Raw genomic sequence first — 18625 nt, forward strand, 5'->3', positions numbered from 1 at the left:
GGAAGGCAGGGACAACAAATTACCTGGTTAGCGAAATCGCCAATTGAAGAAAGAGCGGAACGAAACATCAGTAATAGAGCCGATCATCGTCTTCTCTAACCCCCTTTGTGCACCGTCAGCGTGTCAGCATTTCATTTCGACTACGGCCCGCTCGGCAGACGAAATGTGCCTATACGAGGACACGGTAATCTCGGGATACTGGTTTATCGGGCCGTGCTATTTCCCCCATTTGATGATTGCAGCGCCAAACCTCAGCGGTCGTAAGCGAATGATGAAAAGGGTGCAATGAAAGTTTAAATCTTCTGGGTCGTATTGGGGCTCTGCCGAGACACCGTCGACATTCCTGATTGGTATCCACCGGACCCGGAGGATCTGATAATCACCCATGACCATGAACAGAGGACTAAGCCGGCAGACTGCCTCAAAGTCGGCATGCTGCGGCCAGGTCAAACTGCTGCCCAACGATATCTTCACTGAGTTTCCAAAGTTGCTCAGCTGCTCTACCATCACTTGCCCAATCTGCGGGTTTTGCTACCTGGCAGTCACTCAGGTAGATGACCTTGGGGTCCGCCAGATTTGGGTCAAGCGCGGCGACCAGGGTCGTTGCGCTGCCCTGATCAAGGTCTTTCCAGAATCCACCTGTCTTCTCGATTATCGATAAATGCTTCTCATCCAAGTTACGGGAAAGATCCGTCCAAATGGAACCTGGATGAGTGGCAATCGATTGTATGCCCGCACCTGACAGATGCTGGTTGAGATAGAGTGACATGAGGATATTTGCAGTCTTTGATTGCCCGTATGCCACGAAAGGAGCATAAGTTTCCCCAGGTGGCGGATCAAACGACACACCGGGTCTTGACATTGGTCGCTCCTCGGCAGGAATTTCCTCAGGCCGTTTATGGAAACTGTGGTCGCTGAAGCGTATTGGAGATATCATATGGCCCTGGCTAGTAACATTGATGACTCTGGTTGATCCCGTGGCCGAAGATTGCGCAGCTCTGACAAGTTTGGGCATAAGAAGATTCGTAAGGAGGAATGGGCCAATGTGGTTGGTTCCGAACTGAAGTTCGAGTCCTTCCCTTGTGAACGCATGTGTTGTCATCACAACAGCTGCGTTGTTGATGAGGATATCGATTCGGTCTACCAAATCATTGATGATCTTGGAGCCCTTGCGAATGGAATCGAAAGATGACAAGTCCACCTCAACAATTTCCAGGCGCAATGTGGGATGATCGGCTTTGACTTTGGTAACTACCTGCTCAATTTTTGCCTTGGTTCGAGAAGCCAACAATACGAGGGAAGGCGAGTGAGCCGCGAGGGCTGTGGTCATTGATTCGCCCAGACTTTGAGGCGAGACACCCACGATGACCACTACATCGACATCATCAGTCGAAGACATTCAGAGACGGAGGAGTATAGACGTGCTCACCTGTCTTACCCCGGACGTCCTCACTGAATGCACGTGCTACCTCTGTCGCCGTGGTGTATTGGTCATACTCTGGATGTGACGCCATTTTGAAGCACTGCTGCAATTGGCTGTCAGGTATAGAAACCCTGACAAGCCAGTGGGGAGTAGGGAGGAATGGACTTTCAGTGAAAGAAAGTCACAGCTGAGGAGACTATGGTTTCAGGGAGAACCGGTACTCACGTGCGATGCGGGGTGTCGGAGAATCGTTTGACAATCGGTTTCAGAGATCGGACGAATTGATCGAGACAAGTTCGGGACGAAGAGATATTAAACGTCTGGTGAACGAGTGATGCGAGGTGTCACGTGGCTCTACCCACATAAACATACCGGCCCATTCCAGGACTAGTCTCGGTACCCCTTCCTTTCCTTTAGTCAGTCTCGAGTCCTTCTGACTCTCTACTTTGCACACTGATAGACACTTCATACAGAAAAGGCTTGAACACCAACCTGGATAGAGTCATTGTGATCTTTCCGCCCGTTCGCTGGCCTGAGCTGTGATACCAGGACACATCAGACTGTGGTTGTATGAGGCAGCCGAAGTAGTCGATGCAAGGGTGAGATGATCCACCGGTTCGGTGATAAATATTCGACCTTGACCATGAAGGACTTGCCTATTCGACTCAACGCGGATTGATGGTTCTAAAGTGAGGTTGTAAGCCGCGAATGACAGGTACCAGATACAGGCGGAGTGGGCTTGTATCTATGCTGGAGCCAGAGGTAGACAGCATGCAATTACCTTCTGTGGCGAAAGTCCACTCTCCAGAGACATTCAATGCTGTGTAGAAGGTAGCATACTCCGGATGTACCATTGTCTTGAATCATGTCCGTTGGACGGTGGCACGGGACGGGAAATGATGGGGGTGGACATCCTCGGTGTGGAGAAGAATATCCACTGCCAAACTAGGCCCAATCATCTCCCAGGATCTCGTGTTCCATTGTCCGTTTTAGTACAATGCATGGGGTCGGCAGTTCAGTTGGAGAAAAGGTTCACCATCTCCGATGTTACTCGGTTGCCCTGACCATCCGCTTTGCATCACACGTGAGGAGGGACTGACGAGGTTGTCGTGGGGCTATATCGGCCTGATATGTTGATCAAAAAGGGTTTCGGCTTTCTGCCATAAAGATTTTCAAAGAGCTCCTCTTTTTCTTTTCACGGATCCAGCATTGGTGAATATCAGGTTCGGATTTTTGTCTTGCAGTGCAGGTCAAATAGAAACACTCGATGCAAGGTTTGGCAAAATGATCATGGCAGCGGAGGCACCCTTTGCAAAATCCAAGACTGGCATTAAGGTGATCATCGTCGGGGCAGGTAAGCAGATCCAGTAATATTCCAGGGAGGATTGTAGCTCTGACAACAGATAGGTTTTGGAGGTCTCACAGCGGCTATAGAATGTCATCGTCAGGGCCACCAGGTTGAAATATACGAGTCGTTCCCGGTTCTCAAGCCTCTAGGGGACATTATATCATTTGGCTCAAATGCTGGTCGGATTTTTCGTCGATGGGGTGTCGACGGCTCGATAGCTAAGAAAATGAGGACGTTAAGCATCGACCTCGTAAAGCATGGATTCAAAATCCACAAATACACGGGGGAGCACATCATCACTCAACCGACCCCTCCAATGGATCCCGACGCTCCAGTTTTCAACGGCCATCGCGGAGAGTTGCATGAGGTTATCTTCAATTATGCTAGAGATGATCTGAAGATCCCTATCCACCTCGGCCAAAGAGTTGAGAAGTACTTTGAAGAGGACGACAAAGCTGGTGTTGAACTTGCGAATGGTGAAAGAGTATGATCAAATTATCCTGCCGAAAGTCGGACACCGTTGCTGATGGTTGCCAGATATACGGCGACATGGTAGTCGGATCAGATGGTGTGAGGTCAAAAGCACGAGAGCTTGTCCTAGGTTATATCGACAAACCGAAGAGCAGTGGCTATGCGGTCTTTCGCGCCTGGTGAGTTTTGGAGAGGGCAACAAATGGTTCGAGCGGAAGCTGAGTTCGTCCAGGTTCCCCAATACCGATATGATCGCCGACCCTCGGACGAAGCATTTCTGCGACAATGGCGATACATTTCAAGGCTGGATTGGACAAGATGTTCACTTCCTTTTTTCGACCATCAAGAACGGAAGTGACTGCTGTTGGGTGCTGACGCACAGAGTAGGTGCAAGATCAACGTCGGTTTGACTTCACTAATCCCGCGCAGGACGAGGCAGATATCGACGAATCTTGGTCATTTCCCGGTAAGCTAGAAGATGTGTACAAGGTATTCGACGGTTGGGATCCTCTCTGCAAAACCATTGTTTCGAAAACGCCAGAAAGTTATCTTGTCGACTGGAAACTGGTGTACCGAGACCCACTCCCAACATGGGTCAGCAAAGGCGGTCGCATCGCCCTGCTAGGGGATTCTGCACATCCGTTCCTGCCGACTTCAGCTCAGGGGGCCACTCAGTCGATGGAAGACGGCGTGACTCTCGCGATTTGTCTCAGGCGGGCCGGAAAGGGCCAGGTCCCAGACGCTGTTCGGACGTATCAAAGAATCAGGTAGGTGATATTGAGGTATGCCCCAGCCTTATACTGAGATTGTCTGCAGGTACGACCGGGTGAAAGCAGTGCAGAAGACTGGAGAAACAACACGAGACATGTGGCACAAGGCGGATTGGGACAAGGTCAAGGAGAATCCCAAGTCCGTGCAGTTCCCACGTGAGGACTGGATTCACATGCATGACGCCGACAAACATGCTGAGGAAGTCTTTGATGAGAACTTCGCCGCAATCCAGGCCGCGGAAAAGGGAGTGCCCGAAAAGCTGGTGAGCGGGGTGGACACAATTAATGGTGTCAATGGGGTGCACGGGGTAACTGCAGTAAATGAAGTGAATGGTACTCACTGAGCGTGCCCATCGTTTCGTATGGCGGCTGAGATCTTGACAGCATCGATGCGCTTACAAGCGAAGCTGTGATGGTCCAGTCCATGGAGTTTAACCTGGTGGGGTATGGGCTATAGAGAAAGGGAATGTGTGCTGGATATGGCAAAACATGCGTCGTTCTGTGGAGACAATGAGATAAATTTGTACTTATTAGCATTAGCGACTCCCTAGTATTTCACTGAGTTTCGAGGCAATGATTCCTGGTCAATGTCGATGTCCACTGAAGATTGAAAGGAAGAGGGATTGCGGAAGGAGGCGAGAATATATAGTAGCACGGTGGATCGCATCCATGATAGGCGCACAATATTCGGTGAACCATCAAAGACCCCAAGTGCAACAAAATTCCCTTCACCACCAAATCATTTTGTCCTTCCAACGTCTGGAACAGCATTGCACATGTGGCAGGCTCATATTGATTAACTCACTTGTGATGAAGCTACCCCCCTGAGTACAATGGGAATCCCGCGACTGTCGCAGGATCTCGCTTCTTATGCGGATCACATTGTCTTGGGCAAGCCACCTCCAGCCTCCCTTCAGGCTGAAGTCACCATTATCAAAGATCTGATCATTGACGGACCCTCACTTGTGTACTGGGTGTATAACAAACTACTGGCACATCAGCTGTTGAATAGCCTGGCGCGCGCCACTCTGCCACCAACTTACTTCCAAATCAACCAAGCCCTGCACCACCTCCTCAATGACCTCCAAGCTCATGGCATCCACATCCAACACATCTTCTTCGACGGAGGACTTCCCACGTCCAAACGAGATGTCCGCCTGGAACGGATGGAGAAGCTGCGGCAGCAGCTAGAAACATACCGCAAACTCTATCCTGAATTTCCACCAATTGCTGCTTCACCTGATCTTCGAGACTTCGACAAGATGCTCTGGCATACTCCCGTCCTGTCGACGAGGAAGTCTACCCTCCCACCTCCGCCATTCATGGTTGCTAGTGTGATTGAATTTTTATGCAACACTGAATGGGGTGATTGCGTCCATGTGGTCCCGGGTGAAGCTGATATGTTCTGTGCTCTTGCTGCTCAACAGTCCGCACACGTTGTGGCGATCCTTACAAACGATTCCGACCTTGCAGTTCACGACCTCGGATCCAATGGCAGGGTCGCGTTGCTACATAGCATCGAAAGCAAGTGCAGACCTTCACACAGGGAGTCTTATATCTCCGCGCTATCTCTCAACCCAAACCTCATTGCAGCCAGGCTCAAAGTGTCGTCTTTGCTCGGATTTGGTTTCGAGCGCTTCCTTGATTCTTCAGCATCGCTTGCAAACATTCAAGAACGCGCAAGGGACTCTTCGAGGTTGGAGAGATTGCAGAACGAATATTTGGCATTTGCAAAACCATTCACCCTGACTCTGCCAGAAGCGGCACACCCGCATTCCTATCTCGAAAATATGGATCCACGAACAGCAGAGATTGTCAGTAACTTCGATGAATCACCACATATTTATTTTATTCCTCTCCTGGAAGATCCTCAACGTGATTCTTCATGGTCATATGGAGCACATATTCGACTAATTGCATATTCCTTGCTCTTCAAGACCTTACCAGTAAACATCGTGGGGACGTCACCGCACATGGTAGAATGTGCAAGAAAGGGACAGAGAATCACTTCTCTCTCGGTCGCAACTTTGAATGTATCCGAGCTCGCTAAGCAAGCAGCCGAACTCCTCCAACTCCTGGACACCTATATCTCATCCTGCAAGCAAGGCCCCATCCCCCGTAACGGAGCTACTCTTGTAGAATGGTACTTGCTCGCCATCCACCTCATTCAGCAAGAGAAAATCAGACTTGACAAGGCCACCCCAACCTCAGAGCAGACCTTACGGCTCTTAGGCTGGCCATCGACGACCCAATTTTCTCCAATGGCACCGATGAGAATAAACTGGGACGATATCCACTTCCTCGCGAATATTCATGCAGTGCTGTACTCCCTCCGAATACTTGCGCAAATGACTGGATATGTTTTGAATCACATAAAAGGGACTCCAGGTAATACAAATATGACAAATATCCAAAAACCTGCCCATACCGATGATGTTTCAGTACTTATAAGCTATATCCATCACAAATTATCAACAATGCCTCCGATAGAAACGTTATTTCTGGACATCCCACACATCCGCGCTAAACTGAGTGACCTGGATCTTGAAACGCGGACTTCGGCAATTGAACTCTTGAAGCACCAGCTTGATCCCAATTACAGCAACACTCAACGGGAGAAAGAGGACACAAGTGAAGCGGCAAACATAAAGGGCCCTAGGTCGATAGACGGAGAGTGGATCGCCACAACATCGAAGAAAAGGAAAAGGAAGCAGCAGAGTAAGTTTCAAGGAGTTACTACGCGAAGCACAAATGGCTTCGACCTGCTCTCGGAAGATCCTGGGTGAATTCCACATGTTCTCAGTCGCAGTTCGCAAACTCACCAGTCTACCAATATTCTGTCTCGCCAGCGCCCAAATACCGATTGTATCGAAGTGCCATTGTCTACGCTAGGACATTTAACCCAGCCAAAACTTCCCCGACAATCACTTCCATCTCCTGCTCTGCGTCCACAGGGAAGACATCCGTCTCGTCAACGCCAGGTTTTTCCATCGCTTCCAACTGAGGTGCTATCATATCAACTTTCATGTAATGTCCCTTTGTCTGCGCCACTCTCCGGAGTATTTCGTCCTCTGTGGCCTGCAACACGACAAACACAGTTTTGATGCACTCTACTTGTGTCTCACCGTTGGCCGCGGGCAGAATGTTTCGCAACGCATCGCGATGGGAACGGGAAAGTGCGGAGCACGTGAAGATGACATCTCTTCTGTTTCCCTCATTGGGTCGCGGCCGACCACCACGGACAAGATGATTAGCTCGAACACATTCCAGGATCTCAACTTTGACTCGACCAAGCCAGATTTGCCTGTCTAACGAGGTTAGAGGGATTCCCTGGCTCATCTTTGCAGCGGCAATGGCATCATGGATAACGTCACCGTCAATCACCGGACACGATAGGGATTCCGCAAGCTCTGCGGCAAGCGTGCTCTTACCAACCCCACATGGACCTATTGCGACGATGAGCCGGGTCTGTGACTGCGATCGATTGCCAGCCGTTGGCAGTTTGGGCAACCAACTCGTCTTCAGAAAGTGGCCGACGAACTTCTTCACCAGCTCTGGAGACAAAGCAGGCACACTACCCAGCTCAGGTGAGATTTGTTCTGCTGAAGAGGTGACATAGTTGAAGATTTTCCGTTTGGTAACGTCGTTGTCATACTTATTCGTGAAGAATTCCACAAGCTTGATCGTGGGATTCAGTTCAGGGTCTGGATTCGATGCGCGCAGTCGGCGAATCCATTCGCGCTGACCCACTGGGGCAAATGATAGACCTGCGCTGTGCAGCGCTGGTAGGAGATCTTTCGTCCAATGGAAAATACGGGGATTGACGATGTTGAAGACTGACTGTGTGGTGCTTGAAAGGGAGATGTCCATGATGGTCGTCGCGACTCTATCAACCGGCAACCAACGTGGAGATTCGTCAAGGGCTGGGAGGGTACCAATTGTGGTGGCTGCTTGCAGCATCAAAGGTATGGCCTCGGTGTCATTCCAGATTCCATGCGTAGTGTCCGCGATGATCTGTCCGACGCGCAGAACACGGGCCTGGAGTCCTGTTTGAGAGGCGGCTCGAGTCACCAGGTGCTCAGTCACGAGTTTTGATTGCGCATATCCCATGCATTGGGCGCACTTGAAGCTGGGGGGAAGTGCCTCTGCAATGACATCTCCAGGGGTGCTCGCCACGGTTGAAACCGACGAACAGAAATTGAAAGAAGCAGGTGTAGGTTGTCTGGCTGAAAGGCAAAAAAGTATCAAATTCCGGGTGCCTGCAATGCAGTCTGCCTCGAAGCTGCTGAGGCTTTTGTTGAAGTTGACCGACCAGGCACAATGCACCAAGCTTGTGATCTTTGCTGAAATGCTGGCATAGAGTCTGTCATCGAGGCCCAGGTTTGCCTTTGAAAAGTCAGATGCATAGCAGGATATCTTGCGACGCAATTTCAGTGGAAGTTCGTGGTATACGGCCCGCTCCTGCATCGACCTAATGACCCGTTGACGAGCAGAAGTCTCGGAACTGGCTCGTACCAGACAGCACACCTCGGAAATATCTTCCCGGTGAACCAGCTGTGCAACCAGGTGTGCTCCAAGCGATCCAGTCGCGCCTGTGACAACGATGCAATTCTCCAGAGACTTTAATGGCACAGGAACATGTTTGGGGAAAACGCCGTACTTAGCAACAAGCTGTTCCATCTCCTTGACCACGTCCCGCGTCTCGACAGATTTGCTATCTCGGATGTTGAGAATGGCAGCGGCCAGTTTAGCAATTGTTGGGTATTCGAAGACAATGTTCTGTGGTACCGAGTTGCCGTTGAGTTGAATCTCCTTCAATATCTTTGCACGGAGCCTCATCGATTGCAAGGAGTCCACACCCGACGAGAACAAATCGGCATCATCTGCAAGGCTGGAGGGTTCATCTTGATGACAAAGCTCCAACAGATGTGTTCGGAGGAATCCTCGCAGTTCCGGTTCTGAGAGTACAAGTGTGCCACCCATCCTCGACTCTGCTTGTTGATAAACCTCTTCGATGTCTTTATGGAAGGCTCGGTAGAATGCCTGGCGCATCAGTGAACCTTTGTCGGTGCAAGGATATGCTGTACCCGCGGGCAGAACTCGGACCATGTCTTTGGCCAATTGGGCATAGGCAGGCAATGACTTGTTCTCCGCCTTGATTGTTGGCCAAAGTGCCTCGATCAAGTCTCGGTCCTCCAAGCCCTGCCCCTGCTCGGAAGCGATGACCATCATACCTAGCTGGCTCTTACCCGCCCCAAACATGACCGCCTCTCGAACCAGTTTGTTCTGCCGCAGCGCCTGCTCCATGGCAATGGGAATGGCTTTCTCGCCATTGACCAAGACAAGAGTATCATCAAGTCGCCCGCAATATTTCCACGCTCCTGGTATCGACGGGTGGGGCTCAAAGAGATCTTTCGTCGCGTACGATCCGTCATCACGATTCGTCGCGACCTTTGACGGCCATCCGTCCAAAACACAAAGCTCATAAAGGCTCCCACCTTTGGGGTCCATCCTGAGATAGGGTTTCAGCTTTTCGTGTTCTCGGACGTAATTCCAGGCCTTGTCGTCAGCAGGTCTGAAAGATGTCATAAGCTGACCCGTCTCAGTGGTCCCATAATGACTGATCAAGTTGACACCACCTTCAGTCAACAAGTTACCCAGAGCATCTGGACATGCCGAGCCTCCGAACATGACAACTTTCAATGCCGCCAGCGCATCGACGCCCTCCTGCGTCTCGCTTAAGAGTTTGAGTGCATATGGTACGGCGAGAAAGATCTCGAATTGGTGATCTGTCAGGATTCTGAGCAGGTGCTGACTGGTTAACGGCAGGTTGGCGTTGTACATGTATATCTTCTTGACGGCGGTGATACCACGGAAGACGTTGCTGAGCCCGAAGGCGTGAAAGAGTGGCAGCGTGACAAAGCCACGCATTCTCAAGCTGTTCTCATAATTCTTCAGTGCGGCTTTGTGGGTTTGGTAGATGGGTTTCGGAAGGCCAGTCGAGCCAGATGAGTGGATGATCCAAGCAACCTTGGAAGACTCCTCGTCCAGATCAAAGTACTGCTGTGCCTCAGTATCGTCTAGTTGTGCGTCGGCCACGTACTGGTTGCGGGACAGAATATCGATGACCTCAAGTCTGGGTCTAGAATCCATAAGTGCATTTGCAGTCTTTCGAAATGACGGATCGATCACGATGTGGCGGCATTCCGTGACGTCCAATAACGACAAATACGCCGCCTCGGATATTCTCGTCGACAGGAAGAGCACCGTGAATCCTAGTCTGGACAGAGCTAACAGGGTGAAGAAATAATCCAAATTGGAAGGCCCAAGCAAAGCGATGACTCGCGCCTCTTGGTTCGAGTCGGTACGGGCCGGCAAGCATTTCGAGTAACCTCGTGCTGCTTGAAAAGATATTCTCACGAGGTCCGAGTATGTGTATTCGAGATAGTCGAGGTCGTCCGAGGGATACCCAAAAATAGGCTCATCTGGAAACTCTCGCGCTCTCAGTGACAACAGCTCTGTGATTGTTCGAGGAGTCGGGAGCGGTGGTGATAACGGTGGCGTTGGCGGTTGGACCGTCGTAGATGTGACCGAACCGACTTTTGAGATAGGAACGGGAGACATCATTTCCACTGACGCCATATCGATTCTATGTCTTTGTTGTGGTTTGGGCAGAGATCATGGAGCTTGCTCGAGGCGAGACATATGGAGAAGATGGGCCATATAAGAATCTCCCCCCGATCTTCCTCCCGGGTGCCTACAAGAACGGAAATGCTTCGTCCAAAGAAGGGAATTGTCTTTTTGAGGTTGCTGGCAGCCGTTGCTGGCCCACTCCCCCCATGGAAATATGCGATGAGCGAGCGATATGACAATCAGTTCTCTGGCAAACTCGGTCATCGAATTCCGTCGGCTCAAGTTGCGTACCATTCAAATAAACGCGGGGGCTTGTCCGGGCCCCATATTAAGTCGACGTACGCCCGACACTCCGCACCAGCAGGCTAGTTGGCTGAATACAGTCATAGGCGGAAAAAAGCCCCTGAACACTGAAGGCGGACACTCAGACTCACCCTGCCAGAGGGCGGGGATTCCGTCGTGCAACCCGACGGAAGAAATCACAATGCTCATCTTGACAGAGTCTGGGATGCTGTCTTGTTCAGGGGGGAGCAGCCTCATCGCATTCCACCAAAGGTCTTGGCAACGAGTGCCCCAGGGAGACATTGGACGAGATATCTGGCCAGCTAGCTAATCCGTTGGTGACCGGCTCGATCTCTCCATACGAAAATGTCGGGAAGGTAAGTCATCTCGAGGGCAACACGGAACGGACACAAGCGAGTCCATCAAAAGTGCAAAGCGGGCTGAAGCAGGGAGGCACGACAAACGAGGACAGATTGTACTCTGAGTATTTCTTCTCGGAACGGTCAAAGTTCTGAAGGCTGGCGGCCATCTCGGATCCATCGCTCGCACGTTACCTCGAGGGCTACAGTAATCTCTCCATCACTCGTCTGCAGCCCTTTTATCTAGATCGCACGGTTTGTCAACCCGGGACATTTCCCCAACAACTAGACTATCTACGAGGAACCCGAGCTGCTACTGCCTTCTCACACTAAGCCCCAAGGTTTCCCGACCTGTCCTCACAATTTCGCAAGGTCTGCCTATCATCAGAAATCATTATAGAGTCATACCTTGACCAACAGGCACTCACACACACACACCACCTATCCCCCGGAAAGGGCACCGGCCAGTCGTCGTCGGTATCGCCTCTCTCCTTCCTCAAGGCCATAGATCTGCTGCTCGCGCAGATATCTTCTTCTTCCTCCTCTGCTGCCCCGATGTCTCCCCGAAAGTGGATAAACTGGTGATATGTGCATAGGAACTATGTAGGCCTGTGGCTGGATAGGCTGCGCCGGGCGTGGGTGTGGATAAGGGGGCGGAGGCATGACGTTTCGAGGTCGCTGCTGCTGGTTCTGGCCGACGTCGCAGGTTCAGAGGAGAGCGAGGAGCAGGCCCATCCTGTGCCCAAGGTTGGTCGATCGGCAGATACCCTCTGGGAAGGGTTGTGGAGATGGGCAGCCCAGTGATGATGCTCGATCGTGGCACCAGAATTTTCGCCCATTGTGAGAAGATGAAATTGGACGGAAGGTTTGTGAAGGAACAAGAAAGAAGAGAGAGACACTGGGTATCCTCAATCGTTCAATGAAAGGTCTCTGGAAGAAGTTGTTCGTCTTCCACTAGGGCGCCTTTCTAGACTAGCATGTACCGGCCTTCGTCCCCTTTTTAAATCCCCCTCGTGAAAGATTCAACATCCTAGCGGAGCGGTCGCCGGCCTGGAACGACAGCGTAAAGAAGCCCCGTACATTCAACAGACAACTTGAAGTTGATCCTCCTACCCAGATAGCCTCACTAGGTCTGCGCAGTACATGTGTCATGTTAGTTGGAAGGACAGCGTGCTGGTGGCAAGAGCATTTCACGTGGTCGCGATTCTAATCCGATGTGTATGTTTATGCAAGGAGCAATCAGGCAGGGTCGACATATTAGTTACCCGTGCGCGTGCTTGTGCCTGGGTAATGTGGCAGGGGCCTGGCTGGAATGCGAGACCTGGAATTACTGTACCCGTACCTGGGTGACCTCGTCCCTGGACCCGACCTCGACATGGATTTAGACGTGTGCTTACCCCGGGCGAGGGCTCCTGTCCGTCACAATTCTGTCAATCTGTGCACTTTGAGCGGTGAGTCTCTATCAGCGGGTAAACGGGTGATGGGATCGATATCCCCCTCCCCTCTCACAGTCATCCATGGCCAGCAAGGTTTCCGGATGAACGCGCTCAAAAGCCAAGGCGGACTGGTGAAAAGGTGCCTCTAACCGAAACCATGCAACGGCGCAATGACCGATGCTCTTGACGTGATCCATTTATCTCGTTCCCGATGCCCTTGATACGACGAGCACAGAAAGTGGTACGTGGTTTCCGTTGCCCCAGGCCACGACTCACGACCCACGACTACTCATGTAGATATGTACATGTGTACATCTGGAACGGGGGGTTGGAATCAAATTCACTCTACCGCTGCCTGAGGACGACGTCGCCGCCGCTGGTAGAGGGGCTAGTTCTAGCAGCAACTAACATCTTTGTCCACGACGAGCATACAGGCCATATTGAGAATTTCCACCCTTTTTGACAAGGACATTTGAGTACTATATTATACTATACTACGCTATGCAATGCTATGCTATGCAATACATGCCGCGGACCTACAACTTATTACGACCAAAAGAAAGCTAACTCACGGGTGGATGCTGAACAGGTCCCCCTCCCCGGGAAACCCGACCGTGTCCAGACTCTCCCAGCCCCAGCCCAGGAGGTTCTGAAACATAAAGTCGTCGTCGGATGGCGTGAACTGGCTCACGAGCGCCGCGTCCACATCTACGTCCCCATCCATGCGAGACAGACCGCTTTCGCCCCCGGGTCGGACCGCGTCGTTGGCATATTCAGGTTGCTCGGAAGTTGGGTCAGGGTGGGTTGGTCGAGGACCTGGGATGCCCTGGGAGTCTGCTGGTTCCGAAGAAGAGGTCAGATGTGATGTCGTCGATGGAGGCGCGAACTCGTGAGACGCTGCCGTCCTCGAGATCGCTGTCTGCTCCAAGCCCGACGCCCTCATTCCATTGCTCCTTTTCGCTCGCGCAGCATCTTTCTCGGCACGGAGTCGAAGCCGACTCAGCAGCTGACAGTGCCGCCGTGCCTGACTGCCTTCTGGTGCCATCGTGGCTAGTTGGTCCTGGCAAAGCTTAGCCTTATCGAAGAACACGTTCATGTCGGGAAAGACACCTGGTGGAATGTTGGCGCGGCTGCTCTGGATGACGAAGACGTACAGGGTAGACACCGCGACGAGAGCGATATACTGGGTGAACCAGAAGGACTGGTACATGGCAGCCCGTTGAATCAAGTCACACGTGGTATTGAGGATGGTGCTTATGGCACTGGCACATTCCCGAATCGGGTTCAAAGCCCTCTCGTCTAGGACCGACGAGGCCCTTCGGCCAAGGCGCGAGAAGTCCGCGAGCAGGCACCGCCGAGTGACAAGAATCCGCAGATGCGCATACGCCAGCTTCAAGACGGTGTTCTGACGCTCGAACGTTCGCTGCCCAGCCAGTGTCTTATCGCGAGGTTTGAGGAAGTCAGGGAGACTGTCTTTCCACTCTAGCGTGGCCTCAAGCATGCTGTTGGTACGGTCGAATAGCTGATCTTCGGACAGTGGTTGGATCGGATAGAGGAGATCGCTGTTGCGTCCCATTAGCTTCGCAAGATCCGCATGAGCGATGAACGCTTCCAGGTTGCCATGCAAGGGCAGGTCCTCGGGCGATTCGGACGACAGCAAGTCTTGATCGTCAATGTTCCGAGGATACGGTTGGTCGATGTCCTCGTCGCGGAGCATTCGCGGCCGCCCAAGCATGACGCTCAGATAGTCATCCAAAACATAAGCGCACCAAAATGTGCGTTTGCGCGACTCCAATGTCACCAGATCTAGCCTGTGGGCGGAAGAAATCTTTCTGTGCAGGCCTATGGATGTCAAGAGCGTGCAAGCCAGACTGAAGCAGAACCGGCATTCGTTGATCCGGAAAGTGCTCAGAAGGTACAGACACATGGCAAGCCTGGCCTGGACGCTTGTAACGGAGGCTGGTCCAGGCTCTTGATTAAGAAGCGACTTGGCCTTCTCGAAATCTGTGCATCGGAGACGAGTCAGCAATTACGCCATAGTCGCCGATTGCCAGGGATAAAAAGATTTCTGGGCTCCATGTCGTGGATTTGACCTAGCATAAAACCCGCTGAGGAAACCGTGGTACCGATGTGTAGTCGTCAGATACCAAGGCACGTCCCTCATGGCCAGGGATCCTGACCGTGTATGCATGACAACCTGGGGACAACTTACAGAATTGGCTCCGGTTGAGGTCTTGGTCCTCGCCGTCAACGTATCTATCGCCCTCCCTCGTATACAGAAGCGATTGCGAGAACACCAACAGGGTACAGGCGACTTCTGCGGTCAACATACGAGCCCCTGACAACAGTTGAGATGTCCACTTCTCGAGCGTTGGCCGATGGAGGAAGCGATAGGTTGGCGTTGCAAAACGAAAGTAGCGCTCCAAAAGCGCATCTGCCTCCTCTCGTTTGGGGAACGGCTGGTCTTGTCGAACTTGAACCGGAGGGATGTCTCCATGGCAGGTCAACGGGGCCGATGGTAATACAGCCTCTCCCTCGACTGCATCACCTCGATTCCATGAATGATAAAGGAAGGATACTCCCGCTGTTGCGGCAATATGGTGGCCTTCAGCAAAGGTCGGTTCCAGAGATGGGCCTCGAGACAGATGGGGTGTATGCTCGCGTGACATGATGGCTGCCCGGTTCGACGATTGCGTGATTGAGGTAGTGGCGTTTGCACGCTCGCCAGCTGGGCTGCCAGGCGAATGCCAACTTACTGGAACCGGATGGATGTTTGAGCCAGAGATTGGGGCATGACTGAAAGCCCTCGGTGGTGGTCTCGCAATACCGTCATCGTACTCGCAGCGAACACTTTCACCACTGCAGTAATCACAGGGTTGAGTGCCTGAGCATCGCACTTTTCGTCTGGATACGTATGGTACACCGTCAGTATACAGGCATGGAGGACGTAAAGGTTCCAATGGAGTCTGCTGGTTTGAGGCTTCGTTCGCAAACAATCCCTGCCGCCGAGGCACCAGGGGGATCACATACCTCCTACAGAACATGCAAGCCCTTGCTGTGCGTGGATGTTTGAGCTTGCGTCTCTTGGGAGGGCTGGATGGGAGAGCATCATTCTCCGTCGGAGACTTGATCTTGGACTCGTCCATCCTTCGTGGGTCGAACAACTTTGGACCAACTGCCTTCCGTAGGGACGGCTGACAGACAAAGGATCAAAAGCTGCTCTGATGAGAAAGATTCGGTGGCGGGGAAATCCTGGAACAGCGGAATCTCCTCGGCTCCAGACAGTGTCTTGGGCGAGGGCCAACCTCGAAAGGGCGTAAGCAGGCTAGCCTAGAGCCGGCAAACAGGCGATTCCTCCGTCGGGAAGCCGTGGAAAAACCTCCTCACACTCCCTTGACTTTGGGATCCGGTTTGACGCAACGCGGGCACCGGTTCAATAGCCGACAAAGCCGAGTGTCCGGTGGAAAAGTTTCCTGAGCAGGATACGGAAAAGAAAAGGAAAAGCGAAGGAATGATGCTGCGTTGAGGATGATAAGCGCAACTCCTTCTGCAGTGGTAGAATTTCGATCTCTCTCCCCAAACACAATATATTGTTCGCCTCGATCATTCACAGAAAACCCAAGACAGCAGCTATGGCACTCAATCGAACGTTTACCCTCAATACAGGGACTAAAATTCCTGCTGTCGGATTCGGCACGTGGCAGGCTGCACCGCACGAAGTCGAGAAGGCGGTAGAGATAGCTCTCAGGGCTGGGTACAGGCATCTGGACTGTGCGGCAATCTATAGAAACGAGACAGAGGTCGGCCTAGGCATTCGGAAAAGTGGCGTCGACCGGAAAGACATCTTCATTACGACCAAGCTCTGGAACAGCAAACACGATCCCAAGGATGTCGAACCGGCACTCGACAAGTCGTTAAAGGATCTCGGTCTCGACTACGTCGACTTGTACCTTATGCACTGGCCCGTGGCTTTCGCATCTGGCGACCGGTGGTTTCCCCTCGACGAGCAGGGCGTGTTCCGGCTGTCAAGTGTGCATTTCAACGAGACGTGGAAGGCGATGGAGGCATTGTTGAAGACTGGGAAGACCCGCGCAATTGGTGTCTCAAATTTCAACGTTCGCCGTCTGAAGGAGCTCCTGTCCAGTTGCGAGGTAGTCCCTGCAGTTAACCAGGTGGAGGCACATCCATATCTTCAGCAGCCCGAACTACTCGCCTTCTGCAATGAGAAGGGAATCCTGGTCCAGGCGTATAGTCCCCTGGGTAATAACATGACCGGAGAGCTAAAGACGGTCGATGACCCCGAAGTACATGCCATTGCAAAGTCCTTGGGGATGGACCCCGGTGCAGTCCTCGTGAGCTGGGCCGTCCAACGCGGGACGGTGGTGCTTCCCAAGAGTGTCACCGAAAAACGCATCCGCGACAACTTTCAAGATGCTATCCTCCCCGACGATGCGATGCAAAGGTTGAACGCGCTCGAGAGACACAAAAGGTTTAACTTCCCTGCCCGATGGGGTTACGACATCTTCGACGAGCTCGGTGAAGAGCAGGTCGCCAAAATCGCAAAGGAATCTGGGCTCGAGAATCTGCAAAAATTCACTGTTTGAGCATAGAAATTAGATCTGCAATAGACCGACCACATAGACCAATTGACCAGCCACCAAGCTGGGTTCCCACGTTTCTTGTTTCTAGGTCGCGTAAATGCATAGACGAATCAGCCGCCACTGGTTATAACCCGATCGCAGGGCAGAACCTTTGGTTTTCGTAGTTCCAATCAAAAGCCACCCAAACTCCATATAGGTGGACATGACTTGCGATGACCACCAAGACGTGGAAAAATTGGTGCGATGAAAACCAGATGTCATAGTCGCCTGGCCATATCGACTCGGGTATCCGAGTCGCGAAGAAGAAAGCGCCCATCCCGTACACGATGCCCTCCAGAAACCAGTAGGGCATCCCCGAGCGTACCCACATCTCGCTCCAGCCGTAGAGGTAAAGGCCGTGAATGATGGGTGCGAAGCCTGAAAGTGCGGTGGATATAAAAGCCCACGTTCGATGACTCCGATATCTGAGACCCTGTAATTTTGGGTGCAAAACCAGTATGGCCGTGATGAGGCTAAGGGAAATGATCATGCCCCAATAGACTCGACGGAGCAGAGGTTCGCAATAAAATCCAACATAGATTCCGGAAAAGAAGCTTCCTAAAATCAGCGTCAGGATACCCACATAATCGACTCTCAGCATTAAGTTCTCGATATCCTGGGAATGGCAGATAAGGGTGTGATAGGTAGAGGAAAGCAGCATTGTGACGATTGCAGCGCCGACCTGGATGCTGAAGACGGCGTAATCAGCCATTGACGCATCGGGGTAGAAATAGCTGAGACCGCGGTAGACAAGAACTTGGCCGACAGCAAGACAGAAGGCCGGAATGAGATGAGTGTAGATATTGACCGACTCGTTGTGGAGGTGCCCGAGAGAAAAGATACAAGTAGACCATGAGTTGGATACTGGTCGATAGCCCGATCTCGTAAAGTGGTTACCTTGGTACCATTCAGGCAGCTCTTCGAATTTTAACAGCCTGTAGGGCTTCGATTTGAGCTTTGCAAGATTCTCATGGAGCCTGGGAATGCTTGGTGCTCGCGCCCGAGCCCTCGCCAGTTTCTCTTTTGGTTTTCGATAAGCAAGAATGAACGACATTTTGTTTTCCGGCCGGCAAGATTTCTGAAACACCAATTGAAGGGGGATTCACAGTACAGATCTATGTGATTGAATGGAGTAAACACGGGCAAAAGAGAGGAAGCAGAGGACTAGACTAAGTATATATTCCCAGACCGTCGCAATTGCGCCTTGAACACATAAAACTCGCAGATTGGAAAGGAGGGAGGCTCGGACTTCACATGCGCGAA

The 18625-nt window shown here is 51.9% G+C and overlaps 7 protein-coding genes across 7 annotated transcripts; 3 read left to right on the forward strand and 4 right to left on the reverse strand.

Moving 5' to 3' along the window:
* Positions 1 to 421: 421 nt before the first annotated feature.
* Positions 422 to 1514, reverse strand: A1O5_08609 (uncharacterized protein; the record flags this gene model as incomplete). The annotated part of the gene is made up of 2 exons (XM_007749190.1): positions 422 to 1371; positions 1430 to 1514. 2 exons carry the CDS (start codon positions 1512 to 1514, stop codon positions 422 to 424), a joined length of 1035 nt encoding a protein of 344 aa, XP_007747380.1.
* A 1193-nt stretch (positions 1515 to 2707) lies between these two features.
* On the forward strand, positions 2708 to 4356 carry A1O5_08610 (salicylate hydroxylase; the record flags this gene model as incomplete). Its single annotated transcript, XM_007749191.1, has 6 exons — positions 2708 to 2777; positions 2831 to 3255; positions 3309 to 3421; positions 3475 to 3625; positions 3672 to 4009; positions 4059 to 4356. 6 exons carry the CDS (start codon positions 2708 to 2710, stop codon positions 4354 to 4356), a joined length of 1395 nt encoding a protein of 464 aa, XP_007747381.1.
* Positions 4357 to 4845: 489 nt separating this feature from the next.
* Positions 4846 to 6798, forward strand: A1O5_08611 (uncharacterized protein; the record flags this gene model as incomplete). Its single annotated transcript, XM_007749192.1, has 1 exon — positions 4846 to 6798. The coding sequence occupies one exon, from the start codon at positions 4846 to 4848 to the stop codon at positions 6796 to 6798; it is 1953 nt and encodes a 650-aa protein (XP_007747382.1).
* A 97-nt stretch (positions 6799 to 6895) lies between these two features.
* On the reverse strand, positions 6896 to 10639 carry A1O5_08612 (uncharacterized protein; the record flags this gene model as incomplete). The annotated part of the gene is made up of 1 exon (XM_007749193.1): positions 6896 to 10639. One exon carries the CDS (start codon positions 10637 to 10639, stop codon positions 6896 to 6898), a length of 3744 nt encoding a protein of 1247 aa, XP_007747383.1.
* A 2651-nt stretch (positions 10640 to 13290) lies between these two features.
* A1O5_08613 (uncharacterized protein) lies at positions 13291 to 15391 on the reverse strand (the record flags this gene model as incomplete). The annotated part of the gene is made up of 2 exons (XM_007749194.1): positions 13291 to 14726; positions 14935 to 15391. 2 exons carry the CDS (start codon positions 15389 to 15391, stop codon positions 13291 to 13293), a joined length of 1893 nt encoding a protein of 630 aa, XP_007747384.1.
* Positions 15392 to 16354: 963 nt separating this feature from the next.
* On the forward strand, positions 16355 to 17326 carry A1O5_08614 (alcohol dehydrogenase; the record flags this gene model as incomplete). The annotated part of the gene is made up of 1 exon (XM_007749195.1): positions 16355 to 17326. One exon carries the CDS (start codon positions 16355 to 16357, stop codon positions 17324 to 17326), a length of 972 nt encoding a protein of 323 aa, XP_007747385.1.
* Positions 17327 to 17447: 121 nt separating this feature from the next.
* On the reverse strand, positions 17448 to 18416 carry A1O5_08615 (uncharacterized protein; the record flags this gene model as incomplete). Its single annotated transcript, XM_007749196.1, has 1 exon — positions 17448 to 18416. One exon carries the CDS (start codon positions 18414 to 18416, stop codon positions 17448 to 17450), a length of 969 nt encoding a protein of 322 aa, XP_007747386.1.
* Positions 18417 to 18625: the final 209 nt, after the last annotated feature.

Source organism: Cladophialophora psammophila (assembly GCF_000585535.1).
Source record: "Cladophialophora psammophila CBS 110553 chromosome Unknown aczJe-supercont1.14, whole genome shotgun sequence".
Classification (NCBI taxonomy): Eukaryota; Fungi; Ascomycota; class Eurotiomycetes; order Chaetothyriales; family Herpotrichiellaceae; genus Cladophialophora; species Cladophialophora psammophila.